The 24,567-nt window shown below is 34.9% G+C and overlaps 1 protein-coding gene across 5 annotated transcripts in view; it reads right to left on the bottom strand.

The window, feature by feature from the left end:
- Positions 1 to 24,567, bottom strand: part of RIF1 (replication timing regulatory factor 1) — a 59,391-nt gene that overhangs the window by 16,518 nt on the left and 18,306 nt on the right. For 3 of the 5 annotated variants that reach the window (XM_032355533.1, XM_032355536.1, XM_032355534.1), the window contains exons 10-25: positions 23,360 to 23,511; positions 21,884 to 22,001; positions 20,655 to 20,828; positions 20,328 to 20,438; positions 19,587 to 19,649; positions 19,232 to 19,332; positions 17,323 to 17,409; positions 16,623 to 16,696; positions 16,028 to 16,208; positions 14,597 to 14,704; positions 14,083 to 14,232; positions 6,588 to 6,687; positions 3,886 to 4,150; positions 2,464 to 2,506; positions 1,705 to 1,907; positions 1,052 to 1,151 (exon numbers count right to left, since the gene is read on the bottom strand). In XM_032355533.1, coding sequence (XP_032211424.1) covers positions 1,052 to 1,151; positions 1,705 to 1,907; positions 2,464 to 2,506; positions 3,886 to 4,150; positions 6,588 to 6,687; positions 14,083 to 14,232; positions 14,597 to 14,704; positions 16,028 to 16,208; positions 16,623 to 16,696; positions 17,323 to 17,409; positions 19,232 to 19,332; positions 19,587 to 19,649; positions 20,328 to 20,438; positions 20,655 to 20,828; positions 21,884 to 22,001; positions 23,360 to 23,511 — 2,030 coding nt within the window. The remainder of the gene's footprint in view (positions 1 to 1,051; positions 1,152 to 1,704; positions 1,908 to 2,463; positions 2,507 to 3,885; positions 4,151 to 6,587; positions 6,688 to 14,082; positions 14,233 to 14,596; positions 14,705 to 16,027; positions 16,209 to 16,622; positions 16,697 to 17,322; positions 17,410 to 19,231; positions 19,333 to 19,586; positions 19,650 to 20,327; positions 20,439 to 20,654; positions 20,829 to 21,883; positions 22,002 to 23,359; positions 23,512 to 24,567) is intronic. The other 2 variants (XM_032355535.1, XM_032355537.1) reach the window with 2 other exon arrangements.

The following is a 24,567-nucleotide window of genomic DNA, read 5'->3' as shown; positions in this document are numbered from 1 at the left end:
GAAACACAGTATGGAAGTGCCTCAAAAAATTAAAAACAGGGGGCACATGGGTGGCTCAGTTGGTTAAGTGACTGTCTTCAGCTCAGGTCATGATCCCAGGGTCCTGGGATAGAGCCCCGCATTGGGCTCCCTGCTCAATGGGGAGCCTGCTTCCCCCTCTCCCTCTACAGCTCTGCCTGCTGGTGTCTCTCACTCTCTCTGTCAAATAAATAAATGAAAATCTTAAAAAAAAAAAAAATTTAACACCATAGAACTACCATAGAACCCAGTAGTTTCAATTCTGCGTATTTGTCCAAGGAATACAACCCCACCAATTTGAAGAGATGTTCACCCTCATGTTCACTGCAGCATTACTTAAAAAAACCAAGACATGGAACAACCACATACTCATTGAAAGATAAATGCGTAAGACAAACACATACAAAATCGACTATCACTTGACCATAAAAATGAACAAAATCTTGTCATTTGTGACAATATGGATCAACCTAGAGGGTATTATGTTAAGTGAGTATCAGACAAAGACAAATACTGTAGGATTTCTCTAACATTTGCAATCTAAAATGTAACGTGAACAAACAAAGCAAACAGACTCAAAGATAGGAAACAAACTGCTGGTTACCAGAAGGGGGATTGGTTGGGGACATATGAAATTGGTGAAGGGGATTAAAAAGTACAAACTTCCTGTTATAAAAGAAAGAAGTCATGGAACGCTAAGTATAAGAATACAGTGGGTAATATTGCCGTAACTCTGTATAACAGATGGAAAACTAGACTTATGAAGGTCATTTCATGATGTATAAAAATATCAAATCACTGATGTACATCTGAAACAGGATACTCTATGTCAATTATACTTCAATTTTTTAAAAGTGTTTAAAGCTAGGAAATGGACTTCATAGAGAAACCCTGTATCATGACGCTCTTATGCTCCAGTTTTACGCACTTAAATCACGTCAAAAAAATTTCTAACATTTTGCCTTTTACGAATTACACTACAATCCAATAAATGAAGTGCTCAAATATTCAAAAGTAAAAAACCTCTACTTACTGAATCGGAGTAGGGTCCACTGGATTCCTCCATAATTTCAACATTTTCCAAACCAGGTAAAAGCAATAGAAATTTCTGTTTGGCTTGTCTTAGTACTGGTCTTTAAAAAAGTACATAAACACACACACCTTGAGTCAAGCAGTACTCGTAAATACTGGTAATATGTTAATAAGAACACTTTAACCATAATTTTAGAGTGCCAAAATACATCCACCTTAAAGATTGTTTCTCATTCTACATAAACAAAACTGGGACAAATGTAGAATATTTAGTTTCTTGCTCACCTCTTCAGTTCCCAAATATTCTTCTTTAAGAAGTTTCCCAATTTTTATCACGTAAGATTCTAAGCAAAAGTAGACTATTAAACTCTTGTGTACACATCACCTGTATTTAATAACCACCAATTTCTTCCTTTTTATATTTCTTTTATTAAGGAAAATTTAATACTGCTTTTAATGTTCCTAAAATCACGGTTACTCTCAGGACCAAAGTCAGAGGTCAAGTTATGTTTAATAACTACCATGTTATTCCAATAACATTTCAACTGAGGAATGTTCTGCAATAATTCTTCCAAATAAAAATTCATATTAAAACCAAAATACCAATTTAAGCAATCACAGTAACTATATAAAATAGTTTTGTGGGTAGCATACTTTAACTCTTCAGGGTAAGTCAACGTTGTCACTTTAGCAAATGTGGCATTCCAGAACTGAGCACTTTGTTTTCTAATCTGCTTATTCTTGTGCAAAAATATTATGCATAATAATGGAGAGATCTGTTCAAGAAGTTCGCTGTCATAAGTTCCAGTGTAGCTGAAGTGTAGACAAGCAATTATCTCTCCCAGTAGCTTTTCTAACTAGGAAAAAGGAAAATTTTATTACGATAAAAAATGGAAATGTCCTTTTAAAACAGGAAAAAATAAAAGCACAAAACATACTGAACTCAAAACATGTTATTATTTCAATTTTTTCAATTAAAACTTTTTTTTTTAAAGCTCCCATCTGTCTCCTTAAATATGTGATTATAAACTGACAAATTATCAGGTGAATTTACTGTGATTATTAATACAAGACTGTGATTTCAAACAATCTTCCATTAACAGAAAAAAATTACATTTTCTCATAAACAGAGAGTAATAGTTAACTACAGAAGTTTTACCTATAAAATACCAGGAACCAATTACCCTCGTGTATAAAGGGCTAAGATAGGAGGTGGGGAGCTGTACGAATTTAAAGCAACATTACTGAACCCTTCTTTAAAAACTACATGCCCAAGTCATGTTATTAAATGTCCATTTAAAACTGTAAGTATAATCCTTTTACAAATCAGAACTATGTACAGGAAGACAATTACCTAAACCCTAACATTTTTTTCACCATGAAAATGTTTTATAGACAACTGTCTATTTTTACCTTGTTGCTCATACAACTATACACTTTAGGAACTTCATCAAGCCTGGGAAGAAAAACACAAGAGTACCACTTATATTTCAGAAAGTTAAACCTAAAAATATGTAATGTAGCCATAAAAATGAGACATGTGTAGTGATATAAAAGGGTGCCCAAGATTTAATTTTAAAAATGTCAAATTATCAAACAAACGTGAAATAAACCTATCTTTTAAAAAATGAACCACGGCGGGGAGAAAAAAGAGCCACAGAAAAACATTTAGAAAAGATCTCAAAATACTAATATTAGTCACTTCTTTCTGTACCTCTTTTAAAAAGCATAAATTGGGGCATCTCAGTGGCTCAGTGGGTTAAAGCCTCTGCCTTCGGCTCAGGTCATGATCGCATGGTCCTAGGATAGAGCCCCGCATCAGGCACTCTGCTCAGCAGAGAGGCTGCTGCCCTCTTTCTCTCTGCCTGCCTCTCTGCCTACTTGTGATCGCTATCTGATAAATAAATAGAATCTTAAAAAAAAAAATTTAAAAAATTAAAAAGCATAAATTATTTTTAAGCTTAAAGGCTAAAAGATGCACAAAAAGCTAATAAATTTGGGGTTCTACTTTGTACTTTTATCAAATTTGTTCTTAAAACTTTCTCCATGTATTTAATTTATAAAAGACAGACTTATGACTGAACCACTTAAGCTTGCTAGAAGAAACATCAATGAATCCTTTCAAATTGCTTTTTTAAAAAAGTTATGTTATTTGGGACTTTTCATGGTTCAAGGCATTGCTTATTTCGATTCAAATGGAAAGGATACTGTAAATTTTTACATGGTAATTCAGAAATTTAAGTATGTATACCTTTTGAACCAACAATCTGACATCTACGACCTCTTTCTGAAGAAGTAGTGGCAAACTGTTATGTATACAAATATGTTCAACTATAATACTGTTAAGCTAGGGAAAGGCTAGAAAAACATTTATGTCTGCTAAGAGGAAACTGGGTACAAAGCTTTATGGAACCCTCTGCAGACATCAAAGAGAATGAGATTCTTAGATGAATGGTACAAGACGCATACAGTATTTTAAGGGTATACCATATACTTAACCACAAAGTAGCATGTCAAATATGCTTCATATACATTGTAAATTTAACAGGTATGCTTGTTTGTATTATCAAAATCTGAAAAGGTATGCACTAAATTGAAAGACAGGGTTGAACTAGCACACAAAATTTTAAAACTCCCAATTTCTACCTCTTATTTATATTTCTGTATGATTTGAACTACCTTTTTAACAAATGCAGTTTAATATAGTACCCTCTTCACTAAATGGTAACAATTACCATCCCTAACAAGAAGCTGATGGAAAAATGACAAAAGTTTGCTACCTACATCTAAAGACATTTAATTTAAAGCTATTACATAGAAATTCTAAATACTTACTTTAAGTTTTCATAAAATAATGCCAGAGGTCTTGTTAAAGTTGCAAATATTTTCCGGATCATAGAAGGCAAAGAAATACGTCCAAGTACATTAGAAAGAATACTGATGATTGAGTTGCCGACAGTGAGGAGAGTATCAGAATGTACTTCCTTGAAGCTCAGAGTGTGGAAAGAATAGATCACTCTCACAATAAGTTTAAATAAAGAGGCCAATTTCCCTAGAGGTTCCTTCTTCTTTTTGGACCAATCTGAAGGTCTCTGTGGTGCTAAGATAAAATTGAATTTATTAAAAACTCAAGTATTTTGAAAAGTATTATTCTATGTCTTTATAATTTATACCATTTAAATGAAAAATAATCTATAAAAATGACAGATACTTCTAATATACATGTTTCTGTAGAGTGATACCCACAAATCCTAAAATGATACACCATTAGTGGTAAGTATCACAACACTGTCTTTAAAACTGAAGCAGAGACAAAGAAAAACTATTAGGCAGATCTAGAAGAAATCCAGAAAAATGAGTATTTTCTCTAAGGAGTTGTGAAATGCATTTCAAATGTTTATATTCTGAATTTCAACAACTGATTTGTAAGAAAGTACTAAGTTATAAGACAAGGTCCATGGAGTGCCTGGGTGGTTCAGTCACTAAGTGTCTGACTCTTGTTTTAACCTCATGTCATGATCTCACTGATGGTGGGATCAAGCCCTGTGACAGGATCTAACTCATCAGGGAGTAGACCTGAAGATTCTCTCCTTCTGCCCCCCGACCTCCCCAACTCACATGCAAGTGGCTTGCCGTAAAATAAATAAATCTTTTTTTTTTTTTAAAGATAGGTTCCAAAATTAACTTTAGATGTCACAAAACTTCCCTTAGAAATTATTGCTCCCTAGGTCATCTATAATAAACTGAACCCTACAAATAACACTCAACAAGTCACAGATCCAAATCCTCAGAAAGACTGCAAAGAAAGCAAGCCTAGATTTGAATTAAAAGATGTATCTTAAAAGCACTGTCTGACTTTTCTGTGTACTATTTTTATTTTTAGATCCTGTCTCTCCGGATACCTACCTACAGGGATAAACCCACATTTGTCAAGAAAATCACAGATTTTTAAAAATTACCTTTCCTTCAAAGAATCTATTCTCTTAAGGTAAAATATCTCAGATTTAAGAGAAAACTCTAAATCAGTGCTTGCTGATGAAAAATATCATGTGGTGAAATAAAAAACAAGTGTTACCAACAAAAGGAAGTTAACCTTCTTCCCTAGGGAATGGCCACCCAAAAATTCCAGGCCAGTATGCTAAGGCTGAGGAGACAGCCATGAATCACGTGACACATATCCCACATCTGTCTACTCAAGAGGATCCAGAAGCAGTGACATCTTAATAATAACGAACAGATCTCAGTTTCTAAATGCCATCCATCCTCAGCAAAGGACCAACGTTCCTTGGAAATATGGTTGGTTCCCCGCTGAAGGATGAGAAGTACAGAATGAGCCTGATTATCTTATGCCAAAGGGCTCAAAAAATAATGGAAACACATGAAATGGTCATACAGGCCAACATGAGCATAAGTATTAATAACAATGAATTATAAACCACTGAATAACAAAAAGCCAGTGATAAAAATAAAATAAGGTAGGGACACCTGGGTGGCTCAGTCAGTTAAATGGCTGACTCTGGATTTTGGCTCAGGTCATGATCTCTGGATCTTGAGGCTGAGCCTCCAGTCCAGCTCTCTCCTCAGCAAAGTCTGCTTGAGATTCTCTCTACCTTTGGCCCTCCCCTGCTCACACTGGTACACTCTCTCTCTAAAATAAATAAACCTTAAAAAAATGTATCAAGGACAAACGAAGCTATACTTACATCAGGATGTCATTTGCACCTGGAAGTGACTGGTGCCTAGTACTGCTCAACAGCTATAGAATGATTTTATTTTTTTTAAGGCCCCAAAGTGGGACGTGAACTCATGACCCTGAATGTAGAATGATTTACCATGAAAATATGAGATAAATATCAGGGACACTTTTAGAATTAATGTAATTAAAGACAAAGGAGATAAACATCTTGATATAATTCAATATAATCAAATGAAATGATGTGAACTGCTCTGGTAATCCTCTTAGTGCTTTAGACAAGAAGTATTAATGGACAATAAATTCATGGGTGAAAGTTTGCTTAGAAAAAGGATACATACATAGTCTTAAAGAACCTGCCACAAAATATTAATTACTCATAGGTACTTACTTATAATAGAAAACCTGGCAGATACTGTCTTAAACAACCAGTAAGTGTTAACCAGTAATGTGTCATCAGTAATGGGACAAATAAGAACATTCTAACAAACATCAAAGTTTCCTGCCCAGATAATTCCTTGCCTATGATGGAATAAGTAAAATGACTCATATTAGGCAATCTGTAAATAGAATAATACTGATCGTTTCAGGTTATACAAAGGAAGAAAGATATTTGTGTGTGTGACAGAGACACAGGGGAGAGATCACAAGCATGTGCAAGAACACGTGAGCTCATAGCATACCAAGGTTATACAACATAGTTGTATGACAACCACATATGACATAGTTATACAACATCTAAAGCAGGTAAAATGAGGTCAGAAAAGATATTTGTATTTGTTCTCAACAGTTTAGACAATTGTGTTTATGCAACAGTGGGTGAACAAAGTAAAAAAGTACTTACATTTAACTTTGGGCTGATACTTAATATTGTATGGTGAGAAGTCAATGCAATCAATCATTACAGTAACTATGTGAATGATCCTATCCAAGAACAACAAATTCTAGGAAAGAATAATTAAGTATTTTATTAGAAACTTTCAAATACTGGCATAGTTTCCAAAAATAGTAAGCATCAACAAACATACGACCTTCACTGCCATATATAACATGTAAGGTATATGAATGAAGTATACAGTTTTAAATATTTCCTAGTTAACCGCTGTGCACCAAGGACCATAATTTTTGTTTCCTGACATTTAAGGAAGATAATTCAGTCTTAAGATGCCCCTAAGATTCAGCATATAAAACTAGTAAATTGAGAATGGAAGAGCAAGGTTCTCAATTAGATTCTTTATCAGATTCTTCGTGAAAGATTTTTTTTTAACTTTTTTTTCTTTAAAGATTTTATTTATTTGAGAGACAAAGATCACAGTTAGGCAGAGAGACAGAGAGGAGGAAGCAGGCTCCCTGCTGAGCAGAGAGCCCGATATGGGGCTCAATCCCAGGACTGAGCTGAAAGCAGAGGCTTTAACCCACTGAGCCATCCAGGCACCCCTCTTCATGAAAATTTTAAGTGTTCATTAAACCCAGGGATAAAACAAAAAATGAAGTTGCTAAGGTCCCTCATATCCTTTTCCTCCTCCTCCTGAAATCCAACTGAAATAAAAAATTCACAGAAGCATAAGAAATTCCCTAGAAAAACTTTATTTTTTTATTTTTTATTTTTTTAAAGACTCTATTTATTTATTTATTTGACAGAGAGAGAGATCACAAGTAGGCAGAGAGGCAGGCAGAGAGAGAGAGAGAGAGAGAGAGGAGGAAGCAGACTCCCTGCTAAGCAGAGAGCCTGATACGGGACTCAATCCCAGGACCCTGGGATCATGACCTGAGCCGAAGGCAGCGGCTTAACCCACTGAGCCACCCAGGCGCCCTAGAAAAACTTTTTTGAAGGCAGGGAGGGAAGACTAAAAAAACAGAACGAAGGAAATCCCAGCACCAATTCCAAAACAGTGAGCTCTCCTAGCAAAACTGAGTAACAGGAGACATACTGAGAGTTCTAAGAAAAGAAATTCATTAAAACAAATATTGAAATCAAAGATCTAGAAAACAGACATACTTCCTTCTCCCCTATTCTCCATTACTAACCACTTTTCCAGTTCACTGGACTAATACTAACATATCTGCCCCCCAAAGACAACCTCCTCAATGAGTATTATGGGCCAGGAGGAGAAAAAGCAGCAGTGCCCTAGTTAACTAACAAAAACTATGTGGAAAGTCAGTCCAGATGACAATCTATATTTTCATGTAGAAAAGCTATCAAAGTTCCAGTGCTTCCTCCTTGCTCATAATTTCAAAGTAAAGGACACTTCTAACTACAATTTGCTATCAAGACTGGGAAAATGGCTCTTTTTTCAGTTAGGAAATGCATTCCAGCTACCAGTGTCAACCCTGATCAATAAACATGTACAATCCCATCTTTGATTGCTGGGGTAAAATGGATATTAATTTTAAAAAGGGATATAAATATTAAATTTGAATGGATATTCAAATTTGATAGATGAATATGTTTCAATAATAGTATCTGAAAGAAGCTAAGGATTAAAACATAGTCCATTTCTTATTCAATATGAAATTAAACATACTTATTAAAAAACACTCCCGTATTTACTTATATGCTACAAAAGACACAGAAAGGTTAAAACATAAAATAAGTAGAGAAATATATACAAAGAAAATCCTAAATCCATATAATGGAAATACATGTAATAATTACAATAAATGAACTTAGTTAAATACAACATGGATGAACCTTCCAATTGAAACACTGAGCCCAAAAGACACACAATATGACTTTACTATAAAATTTACTATAAAAGGAACGCTGCTAAACAAATGTATGTAATATACAGGTGTGGGTGTATAGTAAAAATATTTTTAATGAAACAGATTTTCAATAAGTTAGGACAGTAATTTACTCTTAGGGAGAGGAGGGCATTGTGACTTAAAATGCATGGTGGGGGGGGGGTGCCTGCGTGGCTCAGTGGTTAAAGCCTCTGCCTTCGGCTCTGGTCATGATCCTAGGGTTCTGGGATCGAGCCCTGCGTCCGGCTCTCTGCCCGGCAGGGAGCCTGCTTCCCTTCCTCTCTCTCTCTGCCTGCCTCTGTGCCTACTTGTGATCTCTATCAAATAAAATAAAATAAAATAAATAAATAAATAAATAAATAAATAAATAAATAAATAAAATGCATAGGGGACGGGACACCGGGGTGGCTCAGTGGGTTAAGCCTCTGCCTTCAGGTCATGATCCCAGGGTCCTGAGATCGAGCCCCACATCAGGCTCTCTGCTCGGCAGGGAGCCTGCTTCCCCCTCTTTCTCTGCCTACCTGTGATCTCTCTCTCTCTCTCTGTCAAATAAATAAAAAAAATATTTAAAACAAAACAAAACAAAATAAAATAAAATGCATAGGGGAGCATCTGAGGTGCTGGTAATGCTCCATTAACTGAACTGGGTGATGCCTACAGAAATATTTCTGCATGATAATTTGTCAAACTGAAATGTTTCATGCTATTTTTTTTGTAAGTTTCTCAGTAAGTTAAAAAAAAAAAAAGATTACAGATCCTCAAAAAGATGTGAGCATATTGTATCAGTTAGAATCAAGTTGGTTAAAAAAAAAAAAGGCAGCAAAGAGGAACTAATTACTGTGAATTCATAAAGTCACAAAATAAGACAGTGTAGCATTAAAATACGTAGTAAACATTTTCAAATACATCAAATTCACAATCAGGGAGATCCTTTATTAAAGCTCTCAGAAACAGGAGATGAGGGTAGGATGGTAGACTAGGAAGATCATTTCATCTCCAAAATACACCTAAGATCATATCCACATCAGTACAAATAATCCAGAAATGACAGAAACTGGCAGAACATATTCTTCATGGCTGAAGGAAGAAAAGTGGCCACACGGCAAATAGAAAGAACGGTAGAGATAAGCTTGGGGATCAAGCTGGCTCACAAAATACTTCCCAGTAGGGAGAGCCACTGCAAGCACCGAGAAGGAAAGCAGCAGACCCTACCCCAGGCACCAGGAAGACGAATCCCTGTAATTTTGGCTCTGTGTGAGGCTCAACACCTCGAACTTTAATAAAATCCGCTGGCTAAGCCAGGACTACCAGCAGAAATTGAGTCCTCCACCTTAAGGGGACAGCAACAAGAATACAAACAGCATACAAACAACCTCACTGAGATACAGCACAGATACAGCAGTCTAAGAGATGCCTGGGGTACAAGGGAAAGACAAAGACATTTATAACTAATCCCCAAACAAGTGTTGGAGGAATAGGGATCTTTAAGAGACTCATCCAAAAACAAAAGCTGGCAGGTTCAATTTCACTCCCCAATGCCCAGGCTAGATACATGGACATGTAAGGGAACTAGATCGGCACGATACTTTCCACCTCACCTGCTAACGGCTTGCCTTGCCCCACACAACAACAAATATATGAAACACCCTGAAGCACCAGGTTCTAGTGAACAGGGGACACTGTTACTGCAGGGCACTACAGGACCTCTTCTTCATATGGCCACTACTTACAAGAGCAAGAGACACAGCACGCAGAAAGAGATACAGAGAGTTAGATAAAATAAGGAGACAGAAGAATATGTCCCAAATGAAAGAACAGGATAAATCCCAGCAGGAGACCTAACTGAAATGGAGATATGTTAATATGCCTGACAGAAAACTGAAAGTTAATGGTCATAAAGATGCTCAATACTTGACAAGAGACTGAAGGACCTCAGTGAGACACTGAACAGAGAGAAAATGTAAGGGGCACCTGGTGGTTATGCATCCAACTCTTTATTTAGGCTCAGGTCATGATCTCAAATTTCTGGGACTGAGCCCCAAGTCAAGCACTGTTGAGCTCAGCTCCAAGTCTCCTTGTCCTTCTCCCTCTGCTCCTTCCCCTTTCTCTCAAATTAGTAAATAAAATATTTTTTTTTTAAAAAAAGAGAAAACATAAAAGCCAACCAGAGATGGAAGAACTCAATAACTGAACTAAAATTAATACTAGATGGAATAAATAGTGCACTGGATAAAGTAGAAGACTGATCAGTGAGTGACCTGGAGGAAAGAATCATAGAAAGCAATCAAGCTGAACAAGAGAGAAATAAGTAATAAAAAATAAAAAGAGACCATGGAAACTCAGTGACACCATCAAGCATAAACATCCACCTTATAGTCATCTCAGAAGGAAGAGACAGAAAAGGGAGCAGAAAATTTATTTGAAGAAATAGCTGAAGAACAGTTATATTAAGAACATTTTGACCTAAAACAGAACACACGTTCTTTTCAAGTGCGCATGGAATGTTCTCCAGGATGGACATGTTAAGCTGCAGAAGAACTCTCAACAAATTAAAAAAAAAAATCAAACTCATACCATACATTTTTTCCAACCACAACCTTATGAAACTCGCAATCAACCACAAGAAAGTATCTCAAAAGAACACAAATACGTGAAAGTTATAAAATAACATGACACTAAACAATGAATGGGGGAAACAAGAAATCATGAAGACATATGAAAATGAAAACACAGTGTTCTAGATGCAGCAAAAGTGGTTGTAAGAGGAAAGTTTATAGCAATATGCACCTACTTCAAGAGGCAAAAAAAACTCCCGAACAACCTAATCTTAAACCTAAAGGAGCAGGAAAAAGAACAAACATGACCCAAAGCCAGCAGAAAGAAGGAAATAGTAAAAATTAGAACAGAAATAGAAGAATTAGAGACAAACAAAAAATAGAACTGATCAATATACCAAAGCTGCTTCTCTGAAAAGTTCAACAAACTGATAAACCTTTAGCCAGATTTATGAACCAAAAAAGAGGACTCAAGTAAAATCAGAAATGAAAGAGGGTAAGAGGATTAACAGGGACACCTGGCTGCCTTAGCCAGAAGAGCATGTGACTCGATCTTGGGGCTGTGGGTTTTAGGCCCACCTTGAGTGGAGGGATTACTTAAATAAGTATCTTTTTTTTCTTCCTTTTTTTTTTTTAATAAGTTCAATTACTTTAGTAAATATAAGTTACTTATTTCTTTGTGATCAAGCTTTAATACTAAGTGTCACTGAAGGAATCTGTCCCTTTCATTGAGATTAGCAAAGTTATTGGCATAAAATGGTTCATGAGATTACTCATTATTTTTTTTAAAGACTTTTCTTCATTTAAAAAAAAAATTTTTATTAACATATAATGTATTATTAGCGCCAGGGGTACAGGTCTGTGAATCACCAGGTCTTTTTTCATTTAAATCTCATTAACATATAATGTGTTACTGGTTTCAGAGGTAGAGTTCAGTGATTCATCAGTCTTTTTTTTTTTTTTTTAATTTTATTTGTTTATTTGACAGACAGAGATCACAAGTAGGCAGACAGGCAGGCAGAGAGAGAGGTGGAGGCAGGCTCCCCGAGGAGCAGAGAGCCCAATGCGGGGCTTGATCCCAGGACCCTGGGATCAAGACCTGAGCTGAAGGCAGAGGCTTAACCCACTGAGCCACCCAGGCGCCCCATCATCAGTCTTATATAATACCCAGTGCTCATTACATGACATGCCCTCGTTAATGTCCAGCAATAAGCAACCACCCCACCCCCACACCCCCTCCCCTCCAGCAACCCTGTTTGTTCCCTATGATTATGAGTCTCTCTTTTTTTCTTAAAGACTTTATTTACTGAGAGAGAGAGAGAGAAAGAGAAAGAAGAAAGCATGAGGAGAGAAAGTCAGAGGGAGAGTCAGACTCCCCATGGAGCTGGGAGCCCGATGTGGACTCGATCCCAGAACTCCAGGATCATGACCCGAAGGCAGTCGCTTAACCAACTCGAGCTACCCAAGAGCCCCTGATTATAAGTCTCTTATGGTGTGTCTCCCTGATTTCGTCTTGTTTTATTTTTTCCTCTTTCCCTATGAACATGTTTCGTTTCTTAAATTCCACATACTAGTGAGATCATGTGGTAATTGTCCAACAGACTTACATAAGTCTTTAAAAAAAAGAGAGAGAAGTAACTAACACCACAGAAATGCAATGGATTGTAAGAGAATATTATGAATATTACACGCCAAGTAATCAAACAACCTAGAAGATACTGATCAATTCCTAGAAATATAACCTCCCAAAACTGATCAGGAAGAAACAAAATCTGAAAAGAATGGTTACTAGCAATGCAATTAAATCAGTAATCAAAAAGCTCCCAACAAACCAAGTCCAGGATCAGATGGCCTCACAGATGAATTCTACCGAACATTTAAAGAACAGTTAATAACTATTCTTCTCAAACTATTCCAAAAAATAGAACCAATCAATGCCAAGCAAAATCTAAAGCATACTTCATAAAACCTGACAGATTCTTAATTTCTTCCAGAAGAGAACAAAGATGAAAACATAACCAAGACAGTATTTAAAAGATTAAAACTATGGTTGCACATTCTCCCTAACAGTTATAAAGTCACTCAACAAATTTAACTATGTACCAGATAAAGACCAGGGATACAAATCAACACAGAATGTCCCTAACCTCATGGAGTGTTAGTTAAGGAATGTAATGAAGTATACAAATGATTCTGATATAAGCCAAAAAGGAAAACAAAGTGTCATGATAGATATTAACAAATGTAATTAAATAAGATCCCCTGGGGAATGAAGCATTAAACCTTATGGGCAGTTGTAAGCAGTTAAAATTTTTATTCTAAGTACTACCGACATTTTTTCAGTGATAAGATCTGATTTGCATTTTTAAAGTCACTCTGAAATTCTATCATATCAAAATGTAACAATCATAACTGTACTAATATTTTTGAAAAGCTATTGTAATTATAAATGCATTAAAAAAAATCTGAAAGACAAATTTCTACCTCTTAATAGATAGCCTCAAGAGCTAACAGTGTAACCACTATCAAAGGGTACAAGTTTTCATCTTTCTAGATGAAAAAATATGCTTTAATAATAGAATTCAAGTGTCAAGAATACTGTATTCATGTACATATGTAAATTATTTGTGTAAATACAAAAAGATCTATTCTAGAATGATACATACCAACTAAAAGTATTTGCCTCTTAATAAAGGAATGTAATGAATGAGACCTACTCTTTTAGGTCTACAAACTTCCAAAGGATTGCCTTTAAAGATCTAAGAGATAGATATGAAAAAAGCTGGCTCCTCCTGCAATGGCACAGGCAGATATGCAACACAGTAATAAAAGTGCAGGACTGTTCAGGGTCCTGAAACACAGAACTCAGAGTCATGTAGACCCAAGACCTAAAACTGTTTTGAAATGCTGCTACTTGTTTTATATTAGCCACCTATAAACTAGAAGCCTTGTAAATGACAGTTCACAAATGTTATCTCAATTTATTTGAAAAGTATTCTTCAAATACAACCAAGGTCAGTAATACTGGGATAAACTCACTGAAAAGCCTGAATCTTCTAAACAGGACATTATCTTGGAAGAAAGTTCCTCACAGCATAAATTCTCTTCTGCAGTTGCTACCAAAGCAGCACAGCGGGCAAACACTCTATATAATTCTGACCAAGTTTTAAGTAAGGTCTTCATGGTAGCCTAAAAATAACAATAAAAAAAGAAAGTTTAAAAATGTGTATTTACATAGCAAACACCCAACAGAATATATCTTTAAAAAGCCACTGTAACATTTAAGGTGTCACAGAAGAGACCAGGGTAGAGTAATAAATTTGCCTCCCCCAGAGAATTCTATTTGAAGACTGTAACAATGCCACAATACCAGCAATGATCAAAGATCAAGAGGAATTTCTGTCTTCCTTCACCATTTTCCCTTACCCTAAGCTGATTAAAAATCATAAGGTGATTGCAGGAAAAATTACTGTAGGAATTTATTATAAAGGATGAAAGAACATTTTCCAAAAAAATGTAAATTCCTTAAGTAAAGAATATGACATTGCCTTACCACTGGAAATTTCTGTACTGAAAAAATATGGTTTATTGGTAGAGTCAATGCACCATATATGGCACTAAAATTATGTTCTAAGGCATCACCTTGATTCACTTCATTGGTCTGAAACAAGAAAAATAATGAAAAAGTTAGAAAATTACCATCTAATTCTAGTCCTGTGTAGTACCATCTTACTATTTGTAGTGAGGTAGATTCAGTGTGGAGATGTTCAAGAGGTGGGGAACTCCCAACCTTAGTTGGCAATAGGGACTTTGCAGATATAATCAAGTTAAAATAAAGGCATACTGGATTAGGGTAGGCCCTAATCCAATAATCAGTGTTTGTAAAAGTAAAGTGGAATCTGATCAGACAAAAAAGACAGAGGTAAAACTGCCATGCAGAGGACCGAGGGAGACATTAGTGATAGGTCTATAACCCTAGGAACAATCAAGAATTTCCAGAAACAAAGACAGTTAAGCAGAGGACCAGAACAATTGTCCCTCAGGGTTTCAGCAGAAGCCATGCCTATCAATATTCTGGGATCTAGAGATATAAAAGAATAAATCCATATGTTTTAAGGTGTTTCGTGGTAATCTATTACAGCAACACTGAGAAACAATGCATGCAGTGTTTAAGGCCTACAAAAGAACCCCAGAGAGAACTCAGAATCTTTTACTATACATAGAAGGTAGAATTCAAGCAAAACTTAAAAAAAGACCTCTGCTATCCTTCAAACAGCAAGGAATTATTTAGGAATATAAACTTTTTTCTTTCAGAGGACCATTTAAATGATGTGCTGAACTTAGCAGTGAAAACAATGGTGACCACACTATCCATAATAAATTCTCCGGAGTCTTCATTTCATTTGAGAATTATAGCAAAATATTTCCAGAAAATACTTCCATTTAAAGACTGCTAAAGCAACGGATCCGCTATTAATAGTGACAAAAGCTGAGCTCCACACCTTGCCAATAATGTCATTATCAGTAAGTATTTAAATGTAAGGGTTATTAGTCAATTCAACAGATTACTGGTTTAGAGACTACTCTATGGCTTTGAGGTATTCACCAACTGATTTACCCATGGAATCTGAAGAACATACAGTCTAGTCAAGACAACCATTATTATTCCTCATAGTACAAAGACTGAAAAAACTCAAAATATAAATATGAAAAGTTATATTATAACATATTGGGAGTCTTCTGGTTTTATAATCACTACTGGAAAAAAGGGAACTGATTCGTCCCCATTAAATTATATTTTCTTGATTATGCAGAAATGCAATGAAATCAACTAACATAAGTAAAGAAATTAATCCTACAGAAAAAAAATTTAACATTTTCTATTCAAGTTCAAGCTTCTATTTATTTCCCCATGTGCTCTAACAAGAAAAAAAGGAAAATGTTCCTTAAGCTTTAGGGGAAATATGTAGCACTTATGTCATACCTGATTTATCAATTCAGTTAATGGGGTAACTATAATACTCCACATTCTCCAGAGATGCTCCTTGTTTTGCAACAGCTTTACGTTTTGATTAATAACATTTAAAACAGAGTCACTGAAAGCTAGTGGTGAAGTTGGACCGGAAAGGACACAGCCAACGAGTGTTTCCAGATTGAGAAAAAACCTGAAGAAAAAAAAATGGAGCCGCGCATTATCCAGCATTTTCTGCCAAAATATGTTCTGCTATTAGAAAATTCTAAAAATAACTGACAAGAAATGATAAAAGTCTCACTTTGGTTTTTTAATTTAAAAAATGATATAGCATATAACTCAAAAAGAATCTCATTCATCTGGGGCACCTGGATGGCTCAGTTGGTTAAAGCATCTGCCTTTGGCTTGAGTCATGATCCCAGGTCCTGGAATCTAGTTCCACACTGGGCTCCCTGCTCAGCAGGGGCAAGTCTGCCCCTCCCTCTCCTTCCCCCTGCTTGTGCTTTCTGTCTCTAAGTAATACATAAATAAAATCTTAAAAAAAAAAAAAAACCCTCATTAATCAAATAACTTTTCCAATATAAACAAAAAGACTAGTTTAAATTACCTCTCATCTTCTACACCATATTCCAAGAGATTATTGTTAAAAATTAACTGAATTAAGAACAAAGCAGGAGTTCCCTGAAGAAAGATGGGAGATTGCAGTCAATCTTCTTGTTACAAAAAGTATAATCTTCTTGTTACACCAGTGTTCTACAATCAATTATATAAAATGATCCTTTTATGCTAAAGAAATTTAACTTTTGGTATTACTTAGAATATGACACAATGGTAGCAAATACACTTCTATAAACTGCACACAAAAATTACTAACTAGTGTATTTTATAAACAGTTATTCCATCTACATGAGCAACTGAGGAATGGTATGTTCCAGATATAAAAAGAACACTAAAACTTGCTGGACCAATAAATACCTACATCCTGTAAATATTAGATTTATTTCACTATAATTAAGGAACCGTTACTATGCTTCCCAATTTTTTAATAGTAAATTTTACTATTTAAAAACAGTACTATTACTATGTATAAACAAATAGAAAACTTTCCTGCTAGAATTTTTTGTGTAATTCAGAAAAATAGTCCCATTAATAGTGTCACATTTAATTCCTTTTTTTCTCTTTAACATAATCAGCATTTCCAAAATTTTACAATCTACGTTTCACTATGTTAAGGAAAAAAAAAAAAAGCTCATGGAACTTTATCTTTTGGCTAATTTTAATCATAGCATTACATTTAAGATACTTGCATTAAGAATATCCATATTAGCAACCTGATATGCTGGTGAACCTAATACTTTCTGGGGCAGTCCTTTAATTGTAATTTCCATGAGGACCTAAGAAAAATAAAACATTTTGTTGTGTATTAGCCGCAAAAATACTTCACTTAGTCAAAACCTAGTACTGTTAGCTACATTTTTAATTTAACAATTTATCGTTAAGTAATGCTCATTCATTAATGATTCTCTGTTCAAGAAGTTCAAACACAATAATATTTTATATATTAATGTGAATTTATTTACATTAGTTTTAAAACTACAAAGGCAGAAACATAAAAAAATAAAATGACAAAGTCCTTTATCTCCAGGGAAAACCACGTCTATCATTTTGTAGAGTTCATTTTTCTAGACCTTCTAAATTTCCATGTATTTAAGTATACAGAGAAACCAAACTTCCTGGGCTAGCTGTCATACATACATCCTTTTATAGCATTAATGACATACTGTGAGATACTCTGGAACTGCCCTTCATCTAACTCTGTAGGAGTTTTCACATCAATATATGGAGACATTCTTAACTGCTGTATGAATGTGCAGTCTATTCAAGCATTCTTCTATTAATAGCCCTTGAGGTTATTTTTTTAATACTGCAAAAAAGATACTCTGCAATGAATTATGTACTCACTAGTTTAAGAGGAAAGTATATTTCAAAGAACAACTAACTAGAAGCTGGGTCTAAAGACACCTCTCTCAAATATTAGAGTCTATCAAACTGCCATTCAGTATTATACTGGTATTAATTTGAACTACATAAGTGACATGGTATGATGGAAAAGGTTATGTTAGTTAAAATATGCTTCCTTTCATAATGCTTCCTTTCATAATCTCATCTGAATCAGACACTAATGATAATACTAAACAGCATTTGCAGACACATTTATTTTGTTCCTGACCCAGCATGCACTGCACGTATAAACCTAATTATATAAAACTACTACTATACTTCCTTTACAAAAGGCAGGAGTAGAAAAATTGACAAGTTCACTCAGTTAATAAACAACTGGGTGGGGAAACTCAATCTAGTTTGCTCCAGAGCCCTTGTTATTAACTACTATGATCTACTGCCACAGTAGATAGCCCAGAACACAGACTCAGAAGGAATTTAAGCAGGGTACAGTTTACTCCATCTGCAGTTATCTTGGGAGACTCACTATTATAAAAAGAATAGGCAATTTGTTTTTTTCATTCTCTACTACATAGGATAAAAAAGGTCTTTAATGCCAAAGTCATTAACTTGGTTAAACAGAGTTCATTTAAGTTGCAAATTTCCTAGATATTTTCTTAAATGTACAAAATAACTATTAGTGGAGCTCAACAATCTCATACAATTAGTGTTCTGAGTTCCCTCAGTTCTCGTTTCATATCCTTTATCCCATTTTCTCTGTATGGCTCATTCTTCTGACAGGAAGATTTTTGTATTGCCGGTATACTCATTTACTTTACCGAGGTTTCAAATGACTCCAAATTGATGGAATAACACTTATTACAGGGCAAAACTGCTGATAAAGCACTTAATAAAAAATTTTAAAATCTGATCTGGGGGCACCTGGGTGGCTCAGTCGGTTAAGCATCTTGACTCTTGGCTTCAGTTCAGGTCATGATCTCAGGCCCTGCACGGGGATCCATACTTAGCGTTAAGTCGGCTAGAGATTCATCCCCCTCCTTCTCCCTCGCACCCTCTTCCTCTCTTGGCTTATGCGGAGTGCATGCTCTTTCTCTGTCTCTAAAATAAGTAATAAAATCTTAAAAGAAAAAGAAACCTGGTCTGTTTAAGCATCTCCAACAAAAAAATTCAATTTGGTTATGATTTTTTCACTCTTGGTTTTTTTTTTTTTTTGGTTATGATTTTTTAATTCCACCACGTAATCATTATCCTTACCAGTGTTTTTGACGCAGGAAATATTTCTGACTTCACTATGCTTTCTAAAGATTTTAATAACAGGGTCAGAACTTCAGAACCTGGTCTCTCTTTTTTGTTACCTATCAAAAAAACAAAAGGAAGAAAGTAGTTCTAAATATGCAAGTATTTTAAGGATGAAAATATAGTATTTTTAGGGATAAAAATATACTTAGCTAAGAAACATTCATTTTCCAAATATCTATCAAACAGCTTTATCTGAAAGTCTGGAAGCTATACACTTCAAAAACTGACTTGAAAATAAATTTTATGTACAAAAGCCAAACAAATATTCATTGAGTGCTAGAAAAATCATTTGATCAGTTATAGCAGTTACCTGATTCAATAACTGACTTCATCAAGCTGATCAGCTCCTTCCAAATAGCACTGACAACTGCATCTGCCAAACAAAACAAAACAAACTTTAGAATGCAATGGATAGGACTATAAAGGCTTATCCTTACATCCTTACACTAAATAAGATGAGCAATTCTTAAGAGTATAATTCTCAAAATATTCAACTCTATAATCAGTTTATAAAACACTATCACAACAAAGACATATTTTTTCAAACTATAATTTATTAACATTGGGCCCTGTAACTTACTTAAGGGTAATTATTTTTTTTTTCCCTGCTGTCTGCATTTTCTTTACTGAATACCTTTTGCTTCTGAGACAAAAGGGAAAAACAAAGATTCGAAAAGACACCTGAAAGCCCCTAGAAAAAAATTTCCCAGCCAGTTAAACAGCAAACTATTTCATTTTTCAAGTTTCATCTAAATATTTGATAAGCTATCAAACACAGGAGTTTAAGTATAGATGCTTGAGCCACTAAGCCCAGGTTTGAATCACGGCTCCACCACTAACTGTGACTAGGCACAAGTTACTAACTTCTCTGTACAACACAGTTTCTTCATATGAAAAATGGACTAATAGAGAAGGTTACTGGGAGAACTAATTTATTTAAATGTAAAGGTCTTCGAGCACAATCTGGTCAGAAGAGGGCACTATATAAATATTTGCTGTTTTGTTTTTTCTTTTTAAGCACAGGTTTAAACAAAAATTTTCTCTTATTTACCAGAAGCATCTTTTCCAACTGCAACAAAGCTATCATGAACAGCAGTGATGAGTGTATTTGCATGTTTAGAAAAAAAAGAAGAGCTGCTGATTAACGCATGTTCGAGTGGCTCTAAAAAAGAAAAAGGACAATTATGCCAAACCCAAGCTTTATGAAATAAACATCTCAATAAAAAATCTTAGGTGGTCTCACATGTGTTTTCTATTAAAGAGATTTATATTTATATTTATTTCATACATAATTATTTCATACAAAATTACCCAAAATTTTGGCTTTCTTCTCAGGCTAATGCACTCTTGCTCTGAACTGTTTTAAAAAATTAAATACCTAAGCTCAGTACGAGTTTGTTTTGCTTTGCAAAACTCAAGACTTCTGGACCCAACAAAAAATGAAGCAGCATTTCAAGTCCCAAAAGTTGAATAGAGGGGATTGTGGCCATTCCACCAAAATTTGAACTTAAGTTCATCCGGGGAGTTACAGGAGTTCCGTATGGGGAAGCACCTAAAAAAACAAAACAGAACAGAACAGAACAAAACCAAACCGGTAAGTTATACTAACTCAACTACCCAAGTGAATGTATTTTATTAACTTCATTTCAATGAAATGTATCTTTAAAAGTAAACAGTTTTTGTCAAGCAGAAGTTGAATTTTTGCTTAAAGCCCACAACAGAGTTCCTAATTATCTTATTAGGTTAAAAACACGATTAGTGTCGGGGTGCCTGGGTGGCTCAGTGGGTTGAGCCTCTGCCTTCGGCTCAGGTCATGATCTCAGGATCCTGGGATCCAGCCCTGCATGGGGCTCTCTGTTCAGCAGGGAGCTTGCTTCCCCCTCTCTCTTTGCCTGCCTCTCTGCCTACTTGTGATCTCTGTCAAATAAATGCATAAATAAAATCTTAAAAAAAAAAAAATCAAGATTAGTGCCACACACCATTTAAATGAAGATAATTTTCACACTTACTCCATACTTTGCAATAACATGCAGGCATCCCTGACAAACACAAAAATCTGACTAGAACAGCTAACATAAAATTAAAAAACCCAGCAAATAATTTTCTTCCAATGATATATAAATTAAGCCACTTTTTAATAAAAGATTTTGTTTGTTTGTTTGAGGGGAGGGGCAGAGAGAGAAAATCTCAAATAAATATGCTGGGCAGAGATCCTGAGATGATGACCAGAGAGGAAATCAAGAATAGACATTTAAATGACAGAGCCACCCAGGCACCCCCCAAGCCACGTTTTTTTTTTTTTTTTTAAAACGTCAGTTAAAATCTGTTTGTTTTTTTAAAATAAAAGCCCTAAGATTCTGGTTCTGAAACAAATGAAGAGTCGTCTGTAATACATCTCATATGTATAGTGGAAAAATACCCTTCTTTTCCGAACTACAACAATGCAATTACAACAGTAACACAGGGAAAACAATCAGTATAGAATGAACTTTGTGATTAGGGAGCCAAAATTATGAAATGCTTCATTTTATGTGAACTGAGCAAATGCTTCATTCAAGCCCTCTTTAAAAACAGGAAAACAAAACCCCAAGTATGTCAACGTCTTACCTTTGTGTATAGGAGTTACAGGATTTAAACCTGGAGAAGCAGCTACACGAGATGAAGTGCCTTGAGGTGAAGCATTAGAATCGATGCTTATCGTACTTTGAATCAGAGGCACGCACACCTATTGGGGTTAAAAACAAAAAAAGGGAAACAATCTTTAAACTACCTAATTACCACATTTTTAAAAAGTCTTGCATGATGTAGTTAAATTTAAGTACTCCTAAGCTCTTCTGATACGTTGAATCCTACTGCCTGTTTGGATGCACTGGGTAAAAACTAAAACTGGAAAAGTAAAGATTTTTATTACAACTTTATTTGCCCTACAGATGTGTACTATCTATAAATTTCAGTTCTAAATTCCAGATGGGAAATTACACACATAAACAATGCCCAAATTTTAAGACTGTCAGTACAGACTCATTTTAACTTTTTAAAAATGCACCCTTAAACAACAACAAAAAAAAGAACTTAGGGAACCTCAAAAGTTCTTTTCTAAGATCATTCCAATACCAATCCAATCTATACCAATGAATGTGTGGCGCAACTGGGTAAGATCAGCCTACTTAGTTAGGACCTCATAATGGTAGAATCTATAATAAATATGTTCCCATTACATATTACCATTAACGCCCAATTCCAATTAATTTATGCTGTTAAGCCTAAAAGAAGGCCTTAATACATTAAATAATTAAGAATTTAAAACTTACTAAAAATTCAAGTATATTTTATTATAAAACACAATTTCCAGTAATATACTCACTGCTGTGTAATTATATATATAGACCAAAAGACAAGGACTACAGATTTTAAAAATCCCAGATAAACAATAAAGAAATGCAAAAGACAGAAATTAAAATTATCAGAGCTATCCTTTTTTATTCACTGTATAAAAAAAAAATACAGAAACCGAGAATGGGATTAACTGCAAAATAAAGGTGGTATATATAGATATGTCTAAATGCCAGAAAAGATATCAAAATCCAAAAAAAATTGCTAATATTTATATGAAAATTTTCATGTATTTATATGAAAAATTCGTAATACTGAAAAGCTATGCTGGGATTAAATTATTTGTTACCACTATGTAGCTTAGAAATAAGAGAGACAAAAAATAAGAACTGATCGGGCTTTTTATCAACCTAGTGTCAAATTTGATTTCTATTTCAGTTATGTTGATTTTTACACACAAGTACATTCTAAATCCTATGAAATTTCTTTTTTAAAAAATCTCTCAAAATGCCTTTTGAGTAAGAATAGGTATTTGAGTGGTTGCTGGTTGAGAAAGCTTTAGAGGCTCCATTTCACACAACTAGAAAATATCTTTTGAAGAAAATAAATTCAAGTTCTATGTTAGAAAAATAAGACCTTTCACATAGTGAGCTCTGCTAACATGACAAATGGAACACTGAAAGATTAGATCATTAACAATCTAAGAATGCATTAAAACGCACCAGGCATTATACTCAACACTTTCATTACCTGTTCAAAATTAGCAGGAAGATGAGGTCCAAGTCTCATCAGCAGATACCACCAGACTTCTAGCTTTGTTAGTGCTAGAGTTTCTGTTCTCACGTGGATGGAACTCAAAGGCTGCATTAACAACTTCAGTCTTTTTGCACTGCATAGTATTTCTTAAAAGAAAGTAAGTACATAGGTAAAAACATAAAAGCTGAAGACTAAATTTTAAGAATAAGTATGTAAGTCTCCTTTATCAACTCCAAGAGAAAAAAGATTTAAAAATAATTTTTTAAAAAATCAGCTGTTCTTGGTATACCTCAACTTTTTAATGTGACAAAGACTTCAATACAACTAGACTACATGTAATAAGGTCAAAAAAAAAAGAGAAAGGAAAAGAAAGAGGAAGCCATGTTTATTAGATACTGCGTGTGCCAGGGATGATTTTCCTACAGAGGGACATTTGGCAATGTCTACAAAATCTCAGGTCTAACAACCTGAGAGCCAGGGGTACAGAGGAGGCTGTTGGTATCTAGTGGGTTGCGCCTAAGGATATTGCAAAACTTCCTTCAAGACACAGGGCAATCCTCCACAACAAACTGTCCGGCCTAGCATTGAGTTTAACAACTAGGAATACATAAAATAAGATGCCCTGTGCTCAAGTAACTTATCAAAAAGACTTAAAGGATTTTGAAACATCCGTCAAGCTATGGATTTGGTGGTATGGCATTAATGTTTCTGACAGCTACTGTGCCATTTATCTTTCACAATTAACATTTCTATAAAGAAAATAAAGTCAAATCACTGTGGGAACAAATTCTCTCAACTTTTTTCAACTCCTACTCTATGAGAGGAGCTCCGCAATAATATCCCTATAGCAAAAATTGCCAACTGCCATTCTTTCTTAGATACAAGACTCTCTTTCACTCAGGACAATGACAGATACCCAATTTTTTATTTATCTAATCTTCCATTTAGCCATTCTACCTAATGAGATTTAAGGGGAAGTGTATATGGAATTTTCGAAAGGCTCTGGATAGATGGCTCATCTGAAAACAAGTTCATTTTTGCTCTTCTGCCTTTTATCCTTCCTGTAACTGCAAGTAAGCATACTGATGATGACAGAAACAACAAGAATCTGATTCCTTAAGATTTCCTGGATCCGTAATACTAGGGATGGACTCTTTTAGCTCTGGACTTCTTCTTCTTCTTTTTTTTTTTTTTTGATTTTA

Source organism: Mustela erminea, chromosome 8, assembly GCF_009829155.1.
Source record: "Mustela erminea isolate mMusErm1 chromosome 8, mMusErm1.Pri, whole genome shotgun sequence".
Taxonomy (NCBI): domain Eukaryota; kingdom Metazoa; phylum Chordata; class Mammalia; order Carnivora; family Mustelidae; genus Mustela; species Mustela erminea.
This window is presented reverse-complemented; position numbering and strand designations above follow the sequence as displayed.